Genomic DNA, 18,391 nt, shown 5'->3' with positions numbered 1-18,391 from the left:
GGGGTGTTGATAGGCATTTTGATCCCCTTGTTTACTTTTTTTTATCTCAGGAAAAAAATCAGTATTTCAAGTATTAGGAACACAATTCTTCCCTGTGACGGCACCAATGAGGTGAAGCATCATGCCATATGTATTTGTTAATGATTTTAAAACAATTAAACTTAATAATTAAAGCACAGTGCATGCTAAGAATAGGTTGTGCAGGGAAGCAAATTTAGAATTTGGAGCTCAAAAAAGACATGCATACAGACACAGCACTGTCACAATATATTAGCCTCTGACTAATACTTGTTTGCCTCTTAAATAGCTTCAGAAATAAATCATGGAGGTCAAACTTTGACAGTACTGCATTGCTGGAGGATTTATACAGAAGAGAGATGCAAGGCTTCAAAGCTCAGCCAGAGCCAGTTATGTGAACAAGACAATCAGTGCTTTTTTTTTCAGGGGTTACTCAAAGGTATGCAATACCAGCACCTCTTTTTTGGGTTGTTAAAAAGTGTGGCAATTCCTGTAACAACTTCATGAGGAGTACTGGCACCTATTTTTTCTAGGGGGGAAGCAGTGAAGGTTATAAAGCTGGAACAAATAACAACAACAAAACAAAATAGCTCCTTTATATATTTTCAGAAGCCCCGCTTTTATATTCCTATTACAAAAACCAAGGCTTGTGATGCATTTGTACATTATATACAATGCAAAAAGGAGCTAGCATCCAAATAGCCTTATACTGTATACCCAAGCTGCTCTCCCTGACACACACACACACACACACACACACAGAGAGAGAGAGAGAGAGACATGACAACAGATTCCACTGAGGTCACCCAGAAAGGAGAAAGAGACTATTATTTCCATTCTGGAAGGAAGCAGGAAGGAGAAAAAAGTGGGGAGCTGACTAATAGTCAATGTGGAATAGTTGTTAAGTGTGATGGACTGGGACTGGAACGTTATGATTCAAATCCTGACTTGACCATGAAACTCACTAGTTGGCCTTGGGCAATCACTGTCTCTCAGCCTAACCTACCTCACAAGGTTGTTGCAGGGATTAAACGAGGAAACGGAGACCCATGCATGCCGTCTTGAGCTCCTTGGGTCAAAAGGCGGGATATAAATGCAATGAACAAAAAATAAAGAAATAAATAGCCAATGACTGACTAGGCTGACTCCTATACTGTACTTAGGGGAGGGCAATAAACATCAACAGATGCTGCTCTGTCGTGCTTGGTGTTTAGGCACCACAGCCCTCCATGAAAGGGCATCTGCTGCATTACCTTCCCCCCTCCCCAAGTCTCTTTTCCTTTTGGGCAATTCTGGAAATTTCTCGGTGGGAAGGAGAGGGGTGTGTGTAAAAAAATAAAAGGAGGAAGCGAGAAGTGTCTGTTCAAGCGAAGGAAGTTTCAGATGAGAGACCAAAGATGGGGAGGAGAAAGGAAGGAAGGAAGGAAGGTAAGGTAAGTTGGAGGAGAGAAAGAAAGAAAAAGAGAAAGAAAGGAGGGACGTAGGGAGGGAAGCACAGCAGGGCTGACAACATTGCGGAGGAGAGAGGAGGAGCGAGGCGGGGTAAGAGGCTCACGCTCCCCCGGGGTAAAATCCCCACTGGGCTCCTAGCACTTACTTCGAAGTAAACATGCACAACATCCGGCTGTAGGAAGCAAGGAAGGAAGGGCTGACTTGGGAGAAATGGAGGCTTAAGAGGAGGAAGAAGGGAGATGGCCAAGGGGATCAGGGATGAGGGGGAGAATGCAGCGCTTGCCATGTCGTCTCTTACCCACTTGCCCCCTTACCAGCTCCAGGCTTGGGCTCCTTTCCAGCCTCTTCACTCCGGCCACAGGCGACAATTGTGCAGCCGCCTCCTCAGCTCCCTCTTTCGGAGCGCCGGCGCCCAAGTGGAGCAACGTGCGGGAGGCGGCCACAAACTCGGTCACAAGATGGAGGCAGAAAGCACCGCTCGGCCTCAATAGTGGCGGCAGCGTCCCCCGGCCGCCTTTCAAACTACGCTTCCCGTCATGCAATGGTGGGCGGGCGGGCGGGCGCGAGCCCTCCCTCCCGCTCTCTCCGTTCCTATCTCTCTCCCCTTCGAAACCTCCCCCCCTCGCCCGAGGAGAAATGCTGCCGCGGTGCACTTCGGGACTGGTAGTCCCGCAGTGGCGGGCGGGCGGGCGATAACCCTTACGCCGGCCTGGGTTCACTCGCAGGGGGGCGGGGCCTACAGTTCGAGTCCGCCTCAGGCTAGCCGAGGGAGGCGGGCGAGGGGCTGAGGTGATTCCCACCCCTCCGGTTTGTCTGAGGAAAAGCACTGCGCTGTCCGCGGCCTCTTTGGCAACAGGCGGCAGCCTCTGTTTCTGGGCTCCCTCGGGGGCGGCGGCCGGAGGCTGACAGCCGGTGTGAGGTGGGCGCGGGCGGAGGGAGGCGAGGCGAGCGGGGAAGCCCCCCCCCCCCCGGGCCAGGACAAGTTTGGGTCTCCTCAGGAGTAAGGCCCGCTGGGCCCGGCGGGGCTTGCTCCCAGGTAAAAAAAGTGCGCGCGTGCGGCGCCGTAGTAGCGACCAGGTCCGGTCCGGTTGCAAAACAGAAAGAAGAGGGGCGGTTATTGTGATCGTTTCGATTATATGTTTATTTTTGTGTTGCAACGGGGAGGCAGCGTTGTCGCCTCTCTCTTTGCGGTGGGGAGAAAATAGATCCTTGCTCATGCAAACCTAACACTTCCACTGACCCTGAACTTTTTGCAGCACTCCGTTTCGATATCGTGAGGGTGGCGGGGCTAGATCCAGAAAGGATGGGAAGGTAGGACTGCGGTGGAGCTGCCACCTTTGTTTCGGCAAAATACGGGGAGGGGAAGTTGGGGCGATCCCCCAATAATTAATTAATTAATTAATTAATTAATTAATAAATATCTGGTGCTGAAGTAACTTCAAATTAATCCATTGCAAGCAAGAATGTTACTTGCCCAAAAACGGGAAAAAGAAGTCCCAGTGAAAGAAGAATGGATACAAAAACCTATGGAATATGCAGAAATTGTGAAACTTACTGGAAAAATAAGAAAACAAGCTAAACTTTAAAAAAATGAATGGAAATTGTTTATTGAGTATTTACAAATGAACTGTAAACAGATAAGGACATGGGCAGGATTATTGTAATAACCTGCAGTTTTTATAAGAGCATACTGTATATTTAAAGTAGATGAGTAAGTGAGTAAGTTACCGTAAATTGAAATATGCAGTATGTGTGTGTGTATACAGACACAGTAGATAGATTAAGGAACCGCAGAAACAGGGGGAAGGAAGTCAAGTTTTGAAATGTTATAGTGGTTGTGAAATTATTGAAATGTATAAAATTGAAAAACATAGATATTAAAGAAAAACACACACAAAGTAATCCGTTACAATCTATTGCAGCCCAACAGGATGGCCCCTCAGGAATTTGTCACACACAGAGAGTGAGTTTGTAAATCTGTCTGTGTTTGGTTACCCAGAGCTTAAATGCATGACCTTTTACACACCCTTTCAAACACATGTACAGTCATACCTCGGTTTAAGTACGCTTTGGTTTGAGTACTTTCAGTTTAAGTACTCCGCGGATCCATCTGGCACGGATTAATCGACTTTCCATTACTTTCAGTGGGAATGTTCGCTTCAGGTTAAGTACGCTTCAGGTTAAGTACGGACTTCCACAACCAATTAGACTCATACTTCGGGTTAAGTACGCTTCAGGTTGAGTATCCGCGGACCCGTCTGGAACGGATTAATCCACTTTTCATTACTTTCAAGGGGAAAGTACGCTTCAGGTTAAGTACGCTTCAGTTTAAGTCCTCCGCAGACCGTCTGGAACGGATTAATCCACTTTCCATTACTTTCAATGGGAAAGTTCGCTTCAGGTTAAGTACGCTTCAGGTTAAGTACAGACTTCCGGAACCAATTGTGTACTTAAACCGAGGTACTGTACCACTGTATTCCGAGAGGATCCCTAGCCTGGGGGGGGGGACGACAAAACTCTATCAATGCAGGACAATCCTGTATATACAGGTGGCAACTGTATGACTTGAAGCCTGTACAGTGCATATAAGCAGGACTTGTAGTAGTTTTTTCTCCTTTGCAGCATGGAAATTGCTAGGTAAATTATTATTTGGAGGGCCCAAGCCAGTTCCATAAATATTATTTCAGTATTTAACAAGCAATTGATTTTTTTATCAGTATTTTAAAAGTGTTGGGGTTTTTTTTCTATGTAAACTGCTTAGAGGTTTTTAGGTACATAAGAAAAGCCTTGCTGGATCCAACCAATGTGGCATCCTGTTCCCACAGTGCTTTAGTTGAGATTCCTGCATTGCAGGGGGATGGGCTAGATGACCCTTAGGAACCCTTTCAACTGTACAATTCTGTGATTCTATGGTCAACCAGAACACCATGGGAAGCCCCAAATCACGGCTTAAGTACAACAGCAGTCTCCTCACTTGTGTTTTCCAGTAAGTGGTGTTCAGAGACATACCACCTCCACTACTGGTGGTAGCCAAGAATATTTAATTCTACAGTGGTACCTCGGTTTGCGACCGCAATCCATTCCGCGGAGGCGGTCGCTCGCCAAAGCGGTTGCTCGCCAAAGCGGTTGCTCGCCAATAGAACGCTTCTGCGCACGCACTGTGCAGATTGCGTCTGCACATCCGACTCCGCGGAGCCCGGATGTAAACATTTCCGGGTCAGCGGCGGTCGTTCGCCGAAGCGGTCGCTCGCCGAGGTAGCCGTAAACCGAGGTTTGACTGTATACTGACCAACCATATGTAAAGCTGACTATGGGAGGAGCCTTCTGAGAGTTTCATTCATACATTTATAGTCCAGACCTTCAGTGTGCTCAAGGCTGCATGCATGGTCAAAGGGAAGAAGAATGACATCTTTGTTTGGTTACTGTTTGGGCTGAATGTAAACTTTATTTTGATATTCTGTTCCAGGATAAATGGGTTTGCATGACATTTTCCATGAACTAAGGCAGTTCCATGTCTTGTTTGGTAAGCACATAGTTTATTTTTACTTGCTTCCATTTTGTTTGGACTCTTCAATAACATATCACAATGTTTGTAGCATGTTGCAGGTATACATCTGGTTTGTGTGCTTTAACAAACAAACAAACAAACAGCACCAAAATAACTTTCCCATTACTACCTTTGGTTCCTTTACATTTCACTAAACATGCTAATTTTGAGAACTACAAAGTGAGAATGGGAAATGTGAGCTCTTCAAGTGTTGTCCATAGAGGAGACAACTCAGGCCTGCTCTGCTTCACTTTTATATGGAATATTCTTTGGGTTTTAAGAATGGGCTACTGTGGGTTCAATGTCTGCTTTTATTATCTGCGCCTAAACAGAGTGGCCAAGCACACAGCTGCCAGGCTTCATTTAATACTGAAGACCTGAGTGTATACAATTCCCAGTTCAACGTGGATTTGAGGCATCCCAGGTGTGCCTGTTTTTCACATCATCCATATAATGTTCTCATTCAACTGGCAGCCTGCACCCCCTCTTTAATTTGAACTTTGCTGAGCTGCAGATAATGTGGTAAGGAAAAGATCCAACGTAAAATCATGTTGCTCAACTGTGGATATACTGAAGTGCATTGTGTGGGTTGTGTTTTTTTAATGTGGGGCTTTCCTGGGTGCCATCTATCGCCACACCCCCTACTTCCATTGGCAAGGTTCTTCTTGGTTGGCTGCTTGTTGGGACCAGTCTTAACACCCATGTCCTTTTCATATTTTTTTTAACTTGCTGTTTTGTGCAAGTGTGGACTACTGTATTGGAAAAACTCGTATCATAAGAATAAAAAATTGGCTGTGTACACAGGTAAACCAAAAGCTCTGCACATGCCTGTAGTGGACCTCAGTTTCTGGGACTCAGGGTTGGTGGGGAAGTACTAACTCAGGGGAGGGGACAACAACACAGTGTGTGCATGGGAAACACTGGGATAGCATTCAGTTGAAAGCACTCATGTGGACAAAGATGCACATAAGTGCCCATGGAAAAATTGGATCTGGGTGACCCACACACATTAACACCCTGGTGTATACACAGCCTATATGGAACATTGTTCATAGAAGAGCTGAAGACTGCAATACAGTTGTACCTCGGAAGTCGAACAGAATCCATTCTGGGTGTTCGCTCGAAACGTTCAACTTCCAAATCGCGGCTTCTGATAGGCTGCAGTAAGCTCCTGCAGCCAATCGGAAGCCGTGGAAACCCCGTCGGACGTTTGGTTTCCAAAAGAACGTTTGAAAATCAGAAGATTTTAAATCGTTCAGGAGCCGGAACATTCGATTCCCAAGGCATTCGGGAGCTGAGGTACGACTACATTATTTAGAGAAAGCATACTTGGTCATGATTTTTCAAAATGGTGTTAATTGTCCAGAGATTCTGGATAGTCTGGGGTAGGTTTTTACTTTGTTACTGTTTTTTGAGATTCCAGCTGCCCATCATAATAGGTCACCTGGTAACAAAGCTGTTAAAATATAATAGAGGGAACACTTATTCAGGGCCGGCTCTAGGTAGAGACCCGGTGACCCAGGGCACCGGGCTGGTAGGTGGGGCGCTGCGCCGCGAAGCTGCGTGGAAGCCATGCTGCACCCTGCGAGGGTGGGGCGCCGGAGCGATCTCCGCCCCTCAGCGCCAGGGCACCCGACCTGTTCGAGACTGCCCTGCACTTATTGATTGACTGTTATGCTTTTCAAGGACTGTTCCTGTATTCTACGGACACGAATTGAATCCATTGGAGCAGAAAAGCAATCAGAAGGCAGCAGCACTCAAGACTTGGTAAGAGAAAATGTATATTAACTTGACCTTTTTCACTAGTGTTAGTCCTAGTACAATTATGTCTGCATCCTTGAAGCAGAGCTCGCATCACTTATTTTCGGCTGTCTTTGGTATGTTTCCAAATGGAAACACTTGGTTCCTCTGTTCTCAGCAGAGAATAGTCATCAGCCCAACAATAAGAAATAAGAGCCGGTTCCTCAAAGTGTTTTTGAGACAATTTCATGGAGAGGCATATCCATTATAGATATATCTGAATTAAGGAGAGCCACATTACTGTGATTCAGAATCCCTCACAGGGTTCCCATTGCTAGCTAAGCCAAGCAGAGCTTTTTGCATGCAACATGAGAAATGTTCCCTTCCACAGCTGAGAATTTCTGGTGGACCATAGCAAGAGTAAATTATAATTATTTATACCCCACCCATCTGGCTGGGTTTCCCCATCCACTCTGGGAGGCTTCCAACCATATATTAAAAACAACACAGCATTAAACATTAAAAACTTCCCTAAACAGGAACTTCAGTTGTCTTTTAAAAGTAAAATAGTTGCTTATTGCCTTGACATCTGCTGGGAGGGTGTTCCACAGGGCAGGCGCCACTACCGAGAAGGCCCTCTGCCTGGTTCCCTGTAACCTCACTTCTCGCAGTGAGGGAACCGCCAGAAGGCCCTTGGCACTGGACCTCAGTGTCTGGGCTGGACGATGGGGGTGGAGACGCTCCTTCAGGTATACAGGACCGAGGCTGTTTAGGGCTTTAAAGGTCAGCACCAACACTTTGAATTGTGCTCGGAAACGTACTGGGAGCCAATGAAGATCTTTCAGGACCGGTGTTATATGGTATTGGTGGCCACTCCCAGTCACCAGTCTAGCTGCCACATTCTGGATTAATTGCAGTTTCCGAGTCACCTTCAAAGGTAGCCCTACATAGAGCCCATCGCAGTATTCCTAGCGGGAGATAACCAGAGCATGCACCACTCTGGCAAGACAGTTTGCAGGCAGGTAGAGTCTCAGCCTGCATACCAGATGGAGCTGGTAGACAGCTGCCCTGGACACAGAATTAAGCTGTGCCTCCATGGACAGCAGGAACGCAGGTGGCGCTGTGGGTTAAACCACTGAGCCTAGGGCTTGCTGATCAGAAGGTCAGCAGTTCAAATCCCCGCGACAGGGTGAGCTCCTGTTGCTCGGTCCCAGCTCCTGCCAACCTAGCAGTTCAAAAGCACGTCAAAGTGCAAGTAGCTAAATAGGTACCGCTACGGCGGGAAGGTAAACGACATTTCCGTGTGCTGCTCTGGTTCGTCAGAAGCGGCTTTGTCATGCTGGCCACATGACCTGGAAGCTATACGCCGGCTCCCTCAGCCAATAATGTGAGATGAGTGCCACAACCCCAGAGTCGGTCACGACTGGACTGAATGGTCAGGGGTCCCTTTACCTTTTACCATGGAGAGCTGTGAGTCCAGAATGACTCCCTGGCTGCACACCTAGATTGTGGAACCAGTTAATTTCTCTGCTTTGGTTTTATAGTGCTGCTGTTCATGAGTTAGAATCATAGGATTGTAGAGCTGGAAGGGACCACGGCTCATCTAGTCTAACACCCTGCAATGCAGGAATCTTTCACCCAACCTGGGGCTCAAACTCACAACCCTGAGATTAAGAATCTCATGCTCTACCAACTGGGCTATCTGGTTTTTTCCATACACCACTTTGGATATGTTTCTGAGAAAAGCAATTTATATATTTTAAAAATAAAATATATTAATTTGGCTGCATTTGCAGGTAGTGGCACTTAAGTAACGCTGTAATGCTTGATGGACGGATGAACACTAAGTCAAGCAGCACATGGTATTGTAACTTGGCACAGTTCCTGAGTATAATAGAAGTGGAAATATAATTGAAAAACATAGTATATGGTTTTTACTGTCTGATATAGTAGGAAATGCATTATTTCTCATATGCTATGTGGGATGAAGTCTTCTTTATGACATTTATAGTAACTAAGTCACCCTCTGACACCAAAAGCAATGGCAATAGAAAAAGACCTTGTGGTGCTTCTGGAAGATGTATAGGCTGGCAGACCTGCAAGATTAACATAAAGTTACACTGTTCACTGCAATTTTATACAATAAAAGTGTGTATTTGTGTACATCTTTTTTCTGTTCAGACAGATGAACCTGCTTTATATTGGGGACAATCAACTCAAAGAGGAGATGAAGAAATATCATGGTCCTCTGATGTATCCCATTATGATATCCAGGTGGAAATAGGTAACTGACTTTTTTGTAATCTGAAATACGCTATTTCCTATTTTTATCATTGAAAGCATTTTTACTCCATTATTCAGCTGAAAAAAGGCTTATAGGGAGGGTGATTTACAAGTACCTTATCTTCCTACCTTGTCTGGTTGGGAGATCTTTAGAAAACTGGACAGTATTCCCTGGTGTGAAAATCCAGTGTTTCACCAATGTTTGGTCAGTAAATTTGAGTCATGCAACCTTTTTAATTGATCTTAATATTTGCTTGTTCAGTTCCATCTAGCTCTATCTGACTGCTTGTTTTCTTTGTGATTAAAATATCAGGCATCAATGCCCTTTTGAAACATAGTAGCTGCAGTGCTGTAAGTGATGACTCAGTCTTCCAAAGATGCTGCAGACTGCTACCCTGTTCTATCTCTGTCTCTTATCCAGGGAATGCCTCTAGCCCCTTCTTTTTACCTCAGGAAAGTGCAAGTTTGCATTGTCCTCTGATGAAAACCTATTCATTGCCATGTGGGAAGGTTCATGGGAATGTTCCCATTTTGAAGCAGCGCAACACAAGTGCATTTGCGTTTTAATGGCCAGCCCAATGTTAGTTGCTGCCAATGGTTACTCTGGGACTGATGGGAGGCTACCACTTGTGGCACCATGAGGCAAAAGCCTATTTTCAAATTGATTTGAATTGATTTTCTTATTCAATCCCCCAGTTTGCTCTTCTGCCAACACTTTCTTTTAATCACTGCCTAAACGTGTTTCACATGTTGTGTATATACTGTCCATTGCTGTGCTTTCCTGTATGCAAGTATTGCTATCCTTTTGAAGATATCAATCTTTGTCATTTAGCACTCAGCTTGACCTTGTAAAAATGGTTTGATGGCACTTGGTAGCTGTTCCTTGGATTCTGATAAATTAGCTCCTAGACATAGAATCTATTCTAAAACCCTGTGGTAGTTGAGCCAAGTCAAAGCCAGACTTGCAGCAGTGTCTTTTTTGGTTGCTCAGATTAGCTGTTTCCTTATGTGCAGTCTCAGAACAGCTTTTTCTTCATAATCTGTCAGTATTTGCCTTGAATATTGGGATTGTGCGAATGTTAAATAATAAAGCAGTAATTAAGAAACATTGCAAAGTTGTTAAAGTGATCAACTTCTGTTTTGCTAATAGGAAGGGGATACAGCAACTTAACTTCAATCTACCTCGCGCGTCATATCCCTACAGGAACACTGGTGGCTATAAGGATTACAGATCTGGAAAGATGTTCTGAAGAACACTTGAAAGCTTTACAAGTAAAGCAGATGTTTTAACATTTTAAATATTTATGAAGTTAACATGTAAAAGGAGAGGTGATTTTTAAACTTTATACAAAGTGTTTAAAAATGAAGACACTTTGAAGTTGCCAGGTTATTAAAAAGATAACTACTTCTAGATATGCTAATAATTCCAGAAAACGTTTGATTAGATGCAGGGACAGCTTTCTCAAATTGCATCTCTGGCATTGTGCAACAATCCAAAAATGCATTCATTTCTGATTTAGGGATTGTCTTCAGAGTTGGCAGTAGGCTGTGGCTAAGGGTTTGTGGAATGTTCCATTGCCTTTTTAAAGAATTAAAACATGTATTCTTTCATCTAGAATGAGGTGGTTTTATCCCATTCCTTTCGACACCCCAATATCATGACTCTCTGGGCAGTATTCACTGCTGGAAGCTGGCTTTGGGTTATTTCTCCTTTCATGGCCTACTGTAAGTATTCTGTTGGGGAAAGCTACACATTAATTGAATTATCTCTGTATGGGCTCATTAAGGACTGTGTCTACTGCATTGCAAACGGACTTCCACTCCATGCAGCAGGACTCCCATTTTGTATCTTCATCCCTGCAGTCCACCACCCCCCAATCCGCTCCAGAGGATCTTCCAACCCTCTGAAGCAGATTTTGAGGGTAGATGAGGTGCTCCAGGAAGCAGGAAAGAATGGGAAATTTCTGTTGTGAGTGTGGGAATCTACTCCGTTCATGCAGTGGCAGTTTGGGATGCAACTCCATGTGTTTAGTTTACATACCATGCATTTGAGCTATTAAACTTAAGAGCAGCTTGCTCGTTTATTGAAAAGTACGTATATACTGCTTAATATTTTTAAAGCCTGTACCTTTTGCATGTTGACAAGATGTAAGTCAAGGATGGGATAGACCAGTTGTGGGGAACCTCCTGCCTTGCAGTCCTTATTAGGCTCAGTATGGTTTCCAACTTGGCCCACAAGGCCATTTCTTCCAAAGCATATGTGATGTCAGGTGTGGGGTAGGTAAGGACATTGTTCCTTTGTAGCATATGGGAGCTTAATGTGAGCTCCCAGTTGCTTTTCTGCAAGTGCCTTGTCTATAGGCCAAACTCTGCCTGTAAACAGACTTTATCAGTGGTTACCATAAGCCCCTTTGAACTCTGACAGGTAGCACCATAGGGCAATGGAATTAAGGATCTGGTCCATTGGCCAGATTCAGTTCTCTACACGTGAGGCAGCTTCTTCATTTAATGCCTGCCTCTTTTAAGCAGTGGGACTACCTCAATAAAGAAGAAAGAAGAGAAATTGGCTGTTTTGTAAAAAGCTGCATCATTCAGGCCTACTCCTTGAGTCCACAGGCAAATTCTTGTGTGGCAATATTTTTAGGGGCAGCACTGATCAATACAAAAAGCATTTCCAATATCCTTCATAATATCCTTCATAATATCCTACATAGTTGTACACTATGTAGCAGGGGGATCAGATTTATGTGTTACAGCTTTCTGAGTTACAACAGGAAATGTCTGCTTTCATGTAATGTTTTGACTTGCTAGCAAGTTTCATGCACCTTTTCTAGGTTCAGCTAGCCATCTACTGAGGACTTACTTTCCTGAAGGCATGAGTGAAGTGTTGATAGGAAATATCCTGTTTGGAGCAATCAGCGGGTTAAACTACATGCACCAACATGGCTACATTCACAGGTAATGTGTAGAGAGGTTTTTAAGAAAATGACAGACGATTGGGACCAAGGGTAAATGGGGAGACCAGAGTCCCCATCTCGTTCTAATTGGGTGACTTGAGATTTTTGAAACTGTTGAGTTGGCACAAGACACTCTTTGCTCTGTGGTGACCATATCTTCATGCACCATCATTCAGTGAGAGCTGGCATTATTCCTACATTGCAGTCAAGAGCAACACGAAACACAATGTACATCTCCATTATGCGTCTCTTGTGTGATACAGGGTAATGACTCTTCTTATGAACAATCCTGTATAATGTGTGTTAGAATCTTGTTTTTCTCTTAATCACTTGTTTTGTCTTTCAGAAGTATTAAAGCTAGCCACATACTGATTTCAGGGGATGGCCTGGTGTATCTTTCTGGATTGAACCATCTTTGCAGTCTAGTGAGCAGTGGGAAACAGTTAAAAGCTGTGTATGACTTCCCCCAGTTCAGTGCATCAATGCTTCCCTGGCTGAGTCCTGAACTACTGAGGCAGGTCAGTATATGATGCAGTTCACTGTGGCTGAGCAGTCATGCAGAAAATACGTATAGGCACAGATTGCATCTAAGAAATGTCTATAAAGAATTCTAATTGTGCATTATAAAAGCTAATCTTAATTGCTTAATGTCCTCTTTATTATTTTATTAATATTTGAAATCTCAATGTTCTATATAACACTCTACAATAAAATGCATAAATTAAAAAAATAAAATTGTTGTAGCCCTATAATTTATGTTGAAATATTAAACTTTTCTTGCCGATTATTACTGAAATTAAGTGGAATGATTTTGCACATCCATACATGATGAATTGCTATCTCTTAATCAACCATATCTTCCTTGTAGGAGCTGTAACAATTATTCTAACTCCTAAATTTTTGTAAATATTTTAATCCTTCTCCAATCCTCACATTATTGGGAGGAATGCTGGAGTGAACTAGAACCATTAAGCTGGAGGTCTGATTTCTGTCTACTTCTACAGTTAGTACTTTAGATTTTAAAGAACATTTTTAATGAAATTATGAGGCCTTAGTAGAATATCAAGGATTATATAATGATGAATGGGAAATTAGAAACTTAGGTCTAAGCATACAGCTATATCTGGTTTAGCATGACATGTACTTATATTGACAAGTTAAATATTACCAAGTTATTAACGGATCTTTTGAGTGACCCAGTTGAATACTTTACACACACACACACACACACACACACACACACACACACACAGGAACTAATACCACAGATTACATGACAGTGGCTTTCATTACGGAGGTAGTCTCCTGGTCCACATAGCATGCAGGCTTACAGAAAGGAGATTGTGGCATCTTTGCTCCTTCCCAGTCATTTTGCTGCTGCACAGCTTGCTCCAGTTTAGCTTAGCATCTCTTCCAAACCTAGGCTTGTGGTTTAGCTTTCTCAAGAATAACCATACACGGGTGGCGCTGTGGGTTAAACCACAGAGCCTAGGGCTTGCTGATGGGAAGGTCGGTGGTTCAAATCCCCGCGACGGGTTGAGCTCCCGTTGCTCGGTCCCAGCTCCTGCCAACCTAGCAGTTCGAAAGCACATCAAAGTGCAAGTAGATAAATAGGTACCGCTACAGTGGGAAGGTAAACGGCGTTTCCGTGTGCTGCTCTGGTTCGCCAGAAGCGGCTTTGTCGTGCTGGTCACATGACCTGGAAGCTGTATGCCGGCTCCCTCGGCCAATAATGCGAGATGAGCGCTGCAACCCCAGAGTCGGTCACGAGGGGTCCCTTTACCTTTAGAATAACCATAAGCCATAACCAAGAGTTGTCCTATGATTGACAACTCATGATTTGTCCATGAGTCTAGGTTCAAACATGTTTTAGCATGGCACAGGAGCAATATGACTAGGGAGAAAATGAAATAGTCATGATCTCTTCTGTAGTCAGTACATTTGCACTAAGCCTTACTGCAACTTGAAAACCAGGCAAATATTTTCCCTATTGCAGTTAGTGATCACCAGCCTCTGTTTTGGCTTAACCCTATAAAGTACAACCCTTTCTCCCAGTTTAAACCATATCAAGTGGGTTCTGACTTTGTGATAACCCTAAGAAATGTAGCCTGGCAGAACTGGCACATCAATTAATTTCTAGCTTCTTACAGGTTTCAGGTATTTCAGTGTAAATATGATTAACCTAGGTACAGATTTTCAGTATAAAACAGCACTGAAGACCATAGCTGTATTTTATGGTGTTGATATTCCATTTTGCACATGAAGGCATTTGAAAGGAAGCTAAAGGTTGTATTATGAACTTGTTAAATGCAGCAAAATAATTTTTGTGGGCGGAAAATAGTGCAATTGTGTTAAAACCAGTACTATACTCGAAGGGCATAACACTGTGTGCTTCAGGGCTTGAATGTAGCAACAGACTTATTTTTATTTAGATTTATAGGGTATCTTTCAAAGAAAACAAATCAACTTTTTATAGTTGAATATGCATGTTTATTTCTATTCGTGGCACACTGGCATGTATTCAGCAGTTATCAATGCAGTGTCTCCTTCCATAGGATATGTATGGCTATAATGTGAAGTCTGACATCTATAGTGTGGGCATTACAGCATGTGAACTAGCTAATGGGCAAGTACCTTTTCAGGATATACCTCGGACGCAGGTAAGGAACAAAACTCTTCAACTTCTGATAAGATAACAATGTCACAAAAAGAGAGGTGACAATTTTGAGGATCTTGAACACCTAGCTACCTAATGCAATAATAATAATAATAATAATAATAATAATAATAATGTTGTGATAATTCTAGAATGTATGTGTTTCAGCACATTTGCAAACATCAAAATGTTTAAAATTTTAAAATGTTGCAAAGTGGTTCAAAAATGTTTACCTATTCAGGAAGCATTGTTTTGAATAGTGTTTGTGCCAAGTTTGTTACATGTTCCCTGATTGTCCAGTCTATTGCCCTCACTCTGATTGGATTGCTTGCTCTTAGCTGGCTGTGTAGCTTTGTGACACTATAATATAGATAACTGATTGGATTCAGAAGTAACATGAGATAGGGGAGTGGCAGTGAACAGCTTTGATAAAAGGTGCACATTTTAGAATTGTGTCCCCCCCCCAAATATTTTCGCTGAAAGTACCCCTATTGATCCAGAAATTAAACAGGTGTACATTTGATGTGTACAGGTAAGGCTAAGACAGTCAATGGGCATTTTCTTCCAGATGCTGTTGCAGAAGCTGAAAGGTCCCTCTTATTCTCCTTGGGCTATAAATACTTTTCCGCGTGGTGAATCCAGGATAAAAAATTCTCGATCAGGGATTGACTCTGGAATTGGTGAAAGTATGACACACACAATGACAAGTGAGAGGTTGCAGACTCCACCAAAAACTTTCTCCCCAGCTTTCTATAACTTGATAGAACTCTGTTTGCAACAGGACCCAGAGAAAAGGTAAGGCTGTTAGAATTTATTTGCTGCAGTTATATTTGTATGGGGTTCAAAGAGCTTTCCAATTACTTGAAAACCTTGTTTTATACATGAGCTCGAAGTTATCAACAACTTCCCTCTGTATATTTCATATAGATGCATGTCATAAATGTATATTTTGTTCACTCACAGTGCAAGTGGATATGTAATTTTTGGTGTGGATGCACCTAAAACTTTTAGTTGATTGGTAAGTGGGTAATATGGTCACACTTTCCTTGCATTTTAAAAGCTATTTTGGAAAATGTCAAAATGACCTTTTCTAACTTAAGTGTAGCTATATATTTAATCAGTTCAAGAGGCAGTTAATTGACTAAATTCTACAGTCAGTTGATAGTCCCAATTTTAAAATATCCACATATGAGGAGCCTGAAGTGTACACTTTTTGCAGGGTTTATGTTATTTTGAAATAGGCAACAAGAGAAGGGGAAATTATTACAGTGCCGTGTTTCTCCGAAAATAAGACACCATCTTATATTTATTTTTCCTATAAAAAAACCCCCAGTGGCTTATTTTCAGGGGATGTCTTATTTTTTATTATGCGTCCAGCCTTGCCTCTTCCTTGAGGCCCTCCAGAACTGCGCCTATCACTATTTTCGGGGTATGGCTTATATTCTGTAAATGCTTAGAAATTCTGCTATGGCTTATTTTATGGGTATGTCTTATTTTAGGAGAAACGGTACTAGCTAACTCCATTGGCAAAGCTTAAAATATCTAAGTTCTGTTTTTCTTCCTGGGATCTAGGCCATCAGCAAGAGGTCTCCTGTCGCATGCTTTCTTCAAGCAGGTGAGCTTGTTACAAATTATTAGATGTGTGAATTGCAGCTAAAGACCAGGCAAAATATGCTTGCAGAAGGGACACAATACAATTGCTTCCTGTTCTCATCAGCCGTGGGGAATATCTGGCTGCAGGTGCTACAAATGAGCAAGGAACCTCTGGCCCTCAAATGTTCTCCACCCCTTTCTAGTGTCACTAATTCATTGAGCCTGGTTACTGATAGTTGCATGCCTTGAGAAAGTAAACCAGAGCTTTAGAATCTGAATTCTGTGCCTGTTGTAGGTTAACAAGCCTATCCAAATAAATTCACAATGGCTTTGCCATATTTGTGGGTACAAGTTCACTATTCCAATCACTGTGTTCTCCCATTTCAGGTAAAAGAACAAACAAAGGGTTCTTTACTTTCGCTGCTGCCTCCTGCCGTCCAACAGGTCCAGCCACAGGTGCCAACAGTGTGTTCAGCAGCCATCTGTAAGACTGGATGCATTTTGCCAAATGAGAGAGAGGTGTACTGGGAATTCTAAAGATACCATACCTCTGATATCTCTCTCTAGGAAAAAATAATGTGATTTTTGTCGCTTTTTCCTTTTCATGTTCAAAATACAAATATTAGTTATATACTTGAAAATGCTTAAAAAATTGTGCCAATACTTTATATAAGGAAAATTCTTCCAAAGTGGTACTACAGAATGCAGTAACTCTCACTTCTTGGATTACCATAAATGTCTACAATTTCTCAAGCATCTCCCTTCCATTCTTACAACTGAATTGCAATGGTGCATATTTTAGCCTGGTATGGCATGTCTGATATATCTATGCCTTTACTGCCTCAGAAGTGTTAATCTAAAATACCGTTTCCCTTCTCTCAGCTTTTGCGTGTTTGTTTGTGTGTGTGTGTGTGTGTGTGTGTGTACTGTTCATCACATATCTAAACTTCTTTAAAGTAATGCATATTCCTGCTTACAAAAGTGGTGTGCAAACCATTGTGAGCTTCGCATGCCACCTACCCTCCAACAGTTGTTGGAGTAACCATTACTGAGGCCTGGAGTTAGCTGTGATCTTTAATACAAGGTATCTTTTTACAAAACCTAATCAAGGGAGAATAATTTGCATAACAGCAGTAAAACAGGAGTTTGAAACTACTTGATTATATTATTTATAAAGAGATTGCTTAATAGACCTGCAGCTCTAATTGGAATGGCACTGCCTTGGGCTCACATATCACTAGCCTTTAAACAGTCAACATCTTAAGTTGAATACTGTTGCACCAGCGAGGAAAAAGAATCTATGTGGCATACAGAAGATCCACTGAATGGAAGCATGGCTTTAATACTATGGCAATACATGACTGTTGGAGGTATACTGCTGCAAACACTATTCTAGGAAGCAATAGATGCTTAAATGAGATGGACTTAGGCCTGCATTTTGTCCTCTTTGTTGTGCCTTTCATCGAGACAGGAAATAATTCCCAATTACAAACAAGAAGAAGCAATATAAAGGCCAGACTGACAAGAAAGAGACCACTTTCTGTTCTTGTTACTCTAGTACTGTGAATGACTGACTGAACATGACCTTAACCAAAATTCTTGCTTTCTGTACAGCATATAATTTTGGGGAAAGGGTTTTTAATACTGAGATATTTACAACTATATTTTATTAATGTACATTTTATTTGATCATGTAAAATAGATGTTAGCTTATTTTTTTTTTAAAGTGTAACCTCACAAAGTTATATCAGATGTGATGTTATTAGCATCACAATTGTTCTTTTAAATAGGAAACTACTGAAGTAATTTTTATGTGTTTGCGATCTCTTGCCATCTCTGACAAATGTAACTGGAATAAAATTTACTTATTTCAAGAAAGCTCTTCAGTCATGCTTCTTCTGGTGGTATTTTACTTCATACTTATAAGTCAGCTAAAACTACTTTTGAGACCAAATATCAAATTTAAACAATTAAATATGTAATAAAAAACCTACTACATTATTACATAGGTAATTGGTTTAAAAAAAAACCTACTTTCATGATACTTATTTCCTACCGATTTGTCAAGATTGCTGCCAGTGCCACTGTGAGGATAAAAACTGCTATTTAATTCACTGGCAAAATGTTAAATGTAACAAATAATCA

General features: G+C 42.3%; 2 protein-coding genes across 8 annotated transcripts in view; one reads left to right on the top strand and one right to left on the bottom strand.

Moving 5' to 3' along the window:
• TRAK2 (trafficking kinesin protein 2) overlaps window positions 1-2,294 on the bottom strand; it is a 35,842-nt gene extending 33,548 nt beyond the window's left edge. The window contains exon 1 of one of the 3 annotated variants that reach the window (XM_035137275.3): window positions 1,785-2,294. The gene's annotated coding sequence lies outside the window, so the exon portion shown is untranslated. The remainder of the gene's footprint in view (window positions 1-1,784) is intronic. The other 2 variants (XM_035137273.3, XM_088673248.1) reach the window with 2 other exon arrangements.
• On the top strand, window positions 1,347-18,124 carry STRADB (STE20 related adaptor beta). 5 transcript variants are annotated; one of them, XM_035137278.3, is made up of 13 exons: window positions 2,371-2,506; window positions 3,393-3,433; window positions 4,937-4,993; window positions 6,704-6,784; window positions 8,939-9,041; window positions 10,191-10,312; window positions 10,657-10,765; window positions 11,875-11,998; window positions 12,344-12,515; window positions 14,553-14,657; window positions 15,222-15,448; window positions 16,226-16,268; window positions 16,634-18,124. In XM_035137278.3, the coding sequence occupies exons 3-13, from the start codon at window positions 4,982-4,984 to the stop codon at window positions 16,781-16,783; spliced, it is 1,248 nt and encodes a 415-aa protein (XP_034993169.2). In that variant the 5' UTR covers window positions 2,371-2,506; window positions 3,393-3,433; window positions 4,937-4,981; the 3' UTR covers window positions 16,784-18,124. The 5 variants fall into 5 exon arrangements, with proteins under 5 accessions (XP_088529646.1, XP_034993168.2, XP_034993169.2 ...); XM_088673469.1 differs by lacking the exon at window positions 2,371-2,506 and adding an exon at window positions 2,732-2,781; XM_088673520.1 differs by lacking the exons at window positions 2,371-2,506; window positions 3,393-3,433 and adding an exon at window positions 1,347-1,451.
• The last annotated feature ends 267 nt before the right edge of the window (window positions 18,125-18,391 follow it).

The sequence above is a fragment of the Zootoca vivipara genome, chromosome 1 (assembly GCF_965207765.1).
Source record: "Zootoca vivipara chromosome 1, rZooViv2.hap1.1, whole genome shotgun sequence".
In the NCBI taxonomy this organism is placed as follows: domain Eukaryota; kingdom Metazoa; phylum Chordata; class Lepidosauria; order Squamata; family Lacertidae; genus Zootoca; species Zootoca vivipara.
Note: the sequence above shows the minus strand (reverse complement) of the source record. Positions and strands in the feature narration are given on the sequence as shown.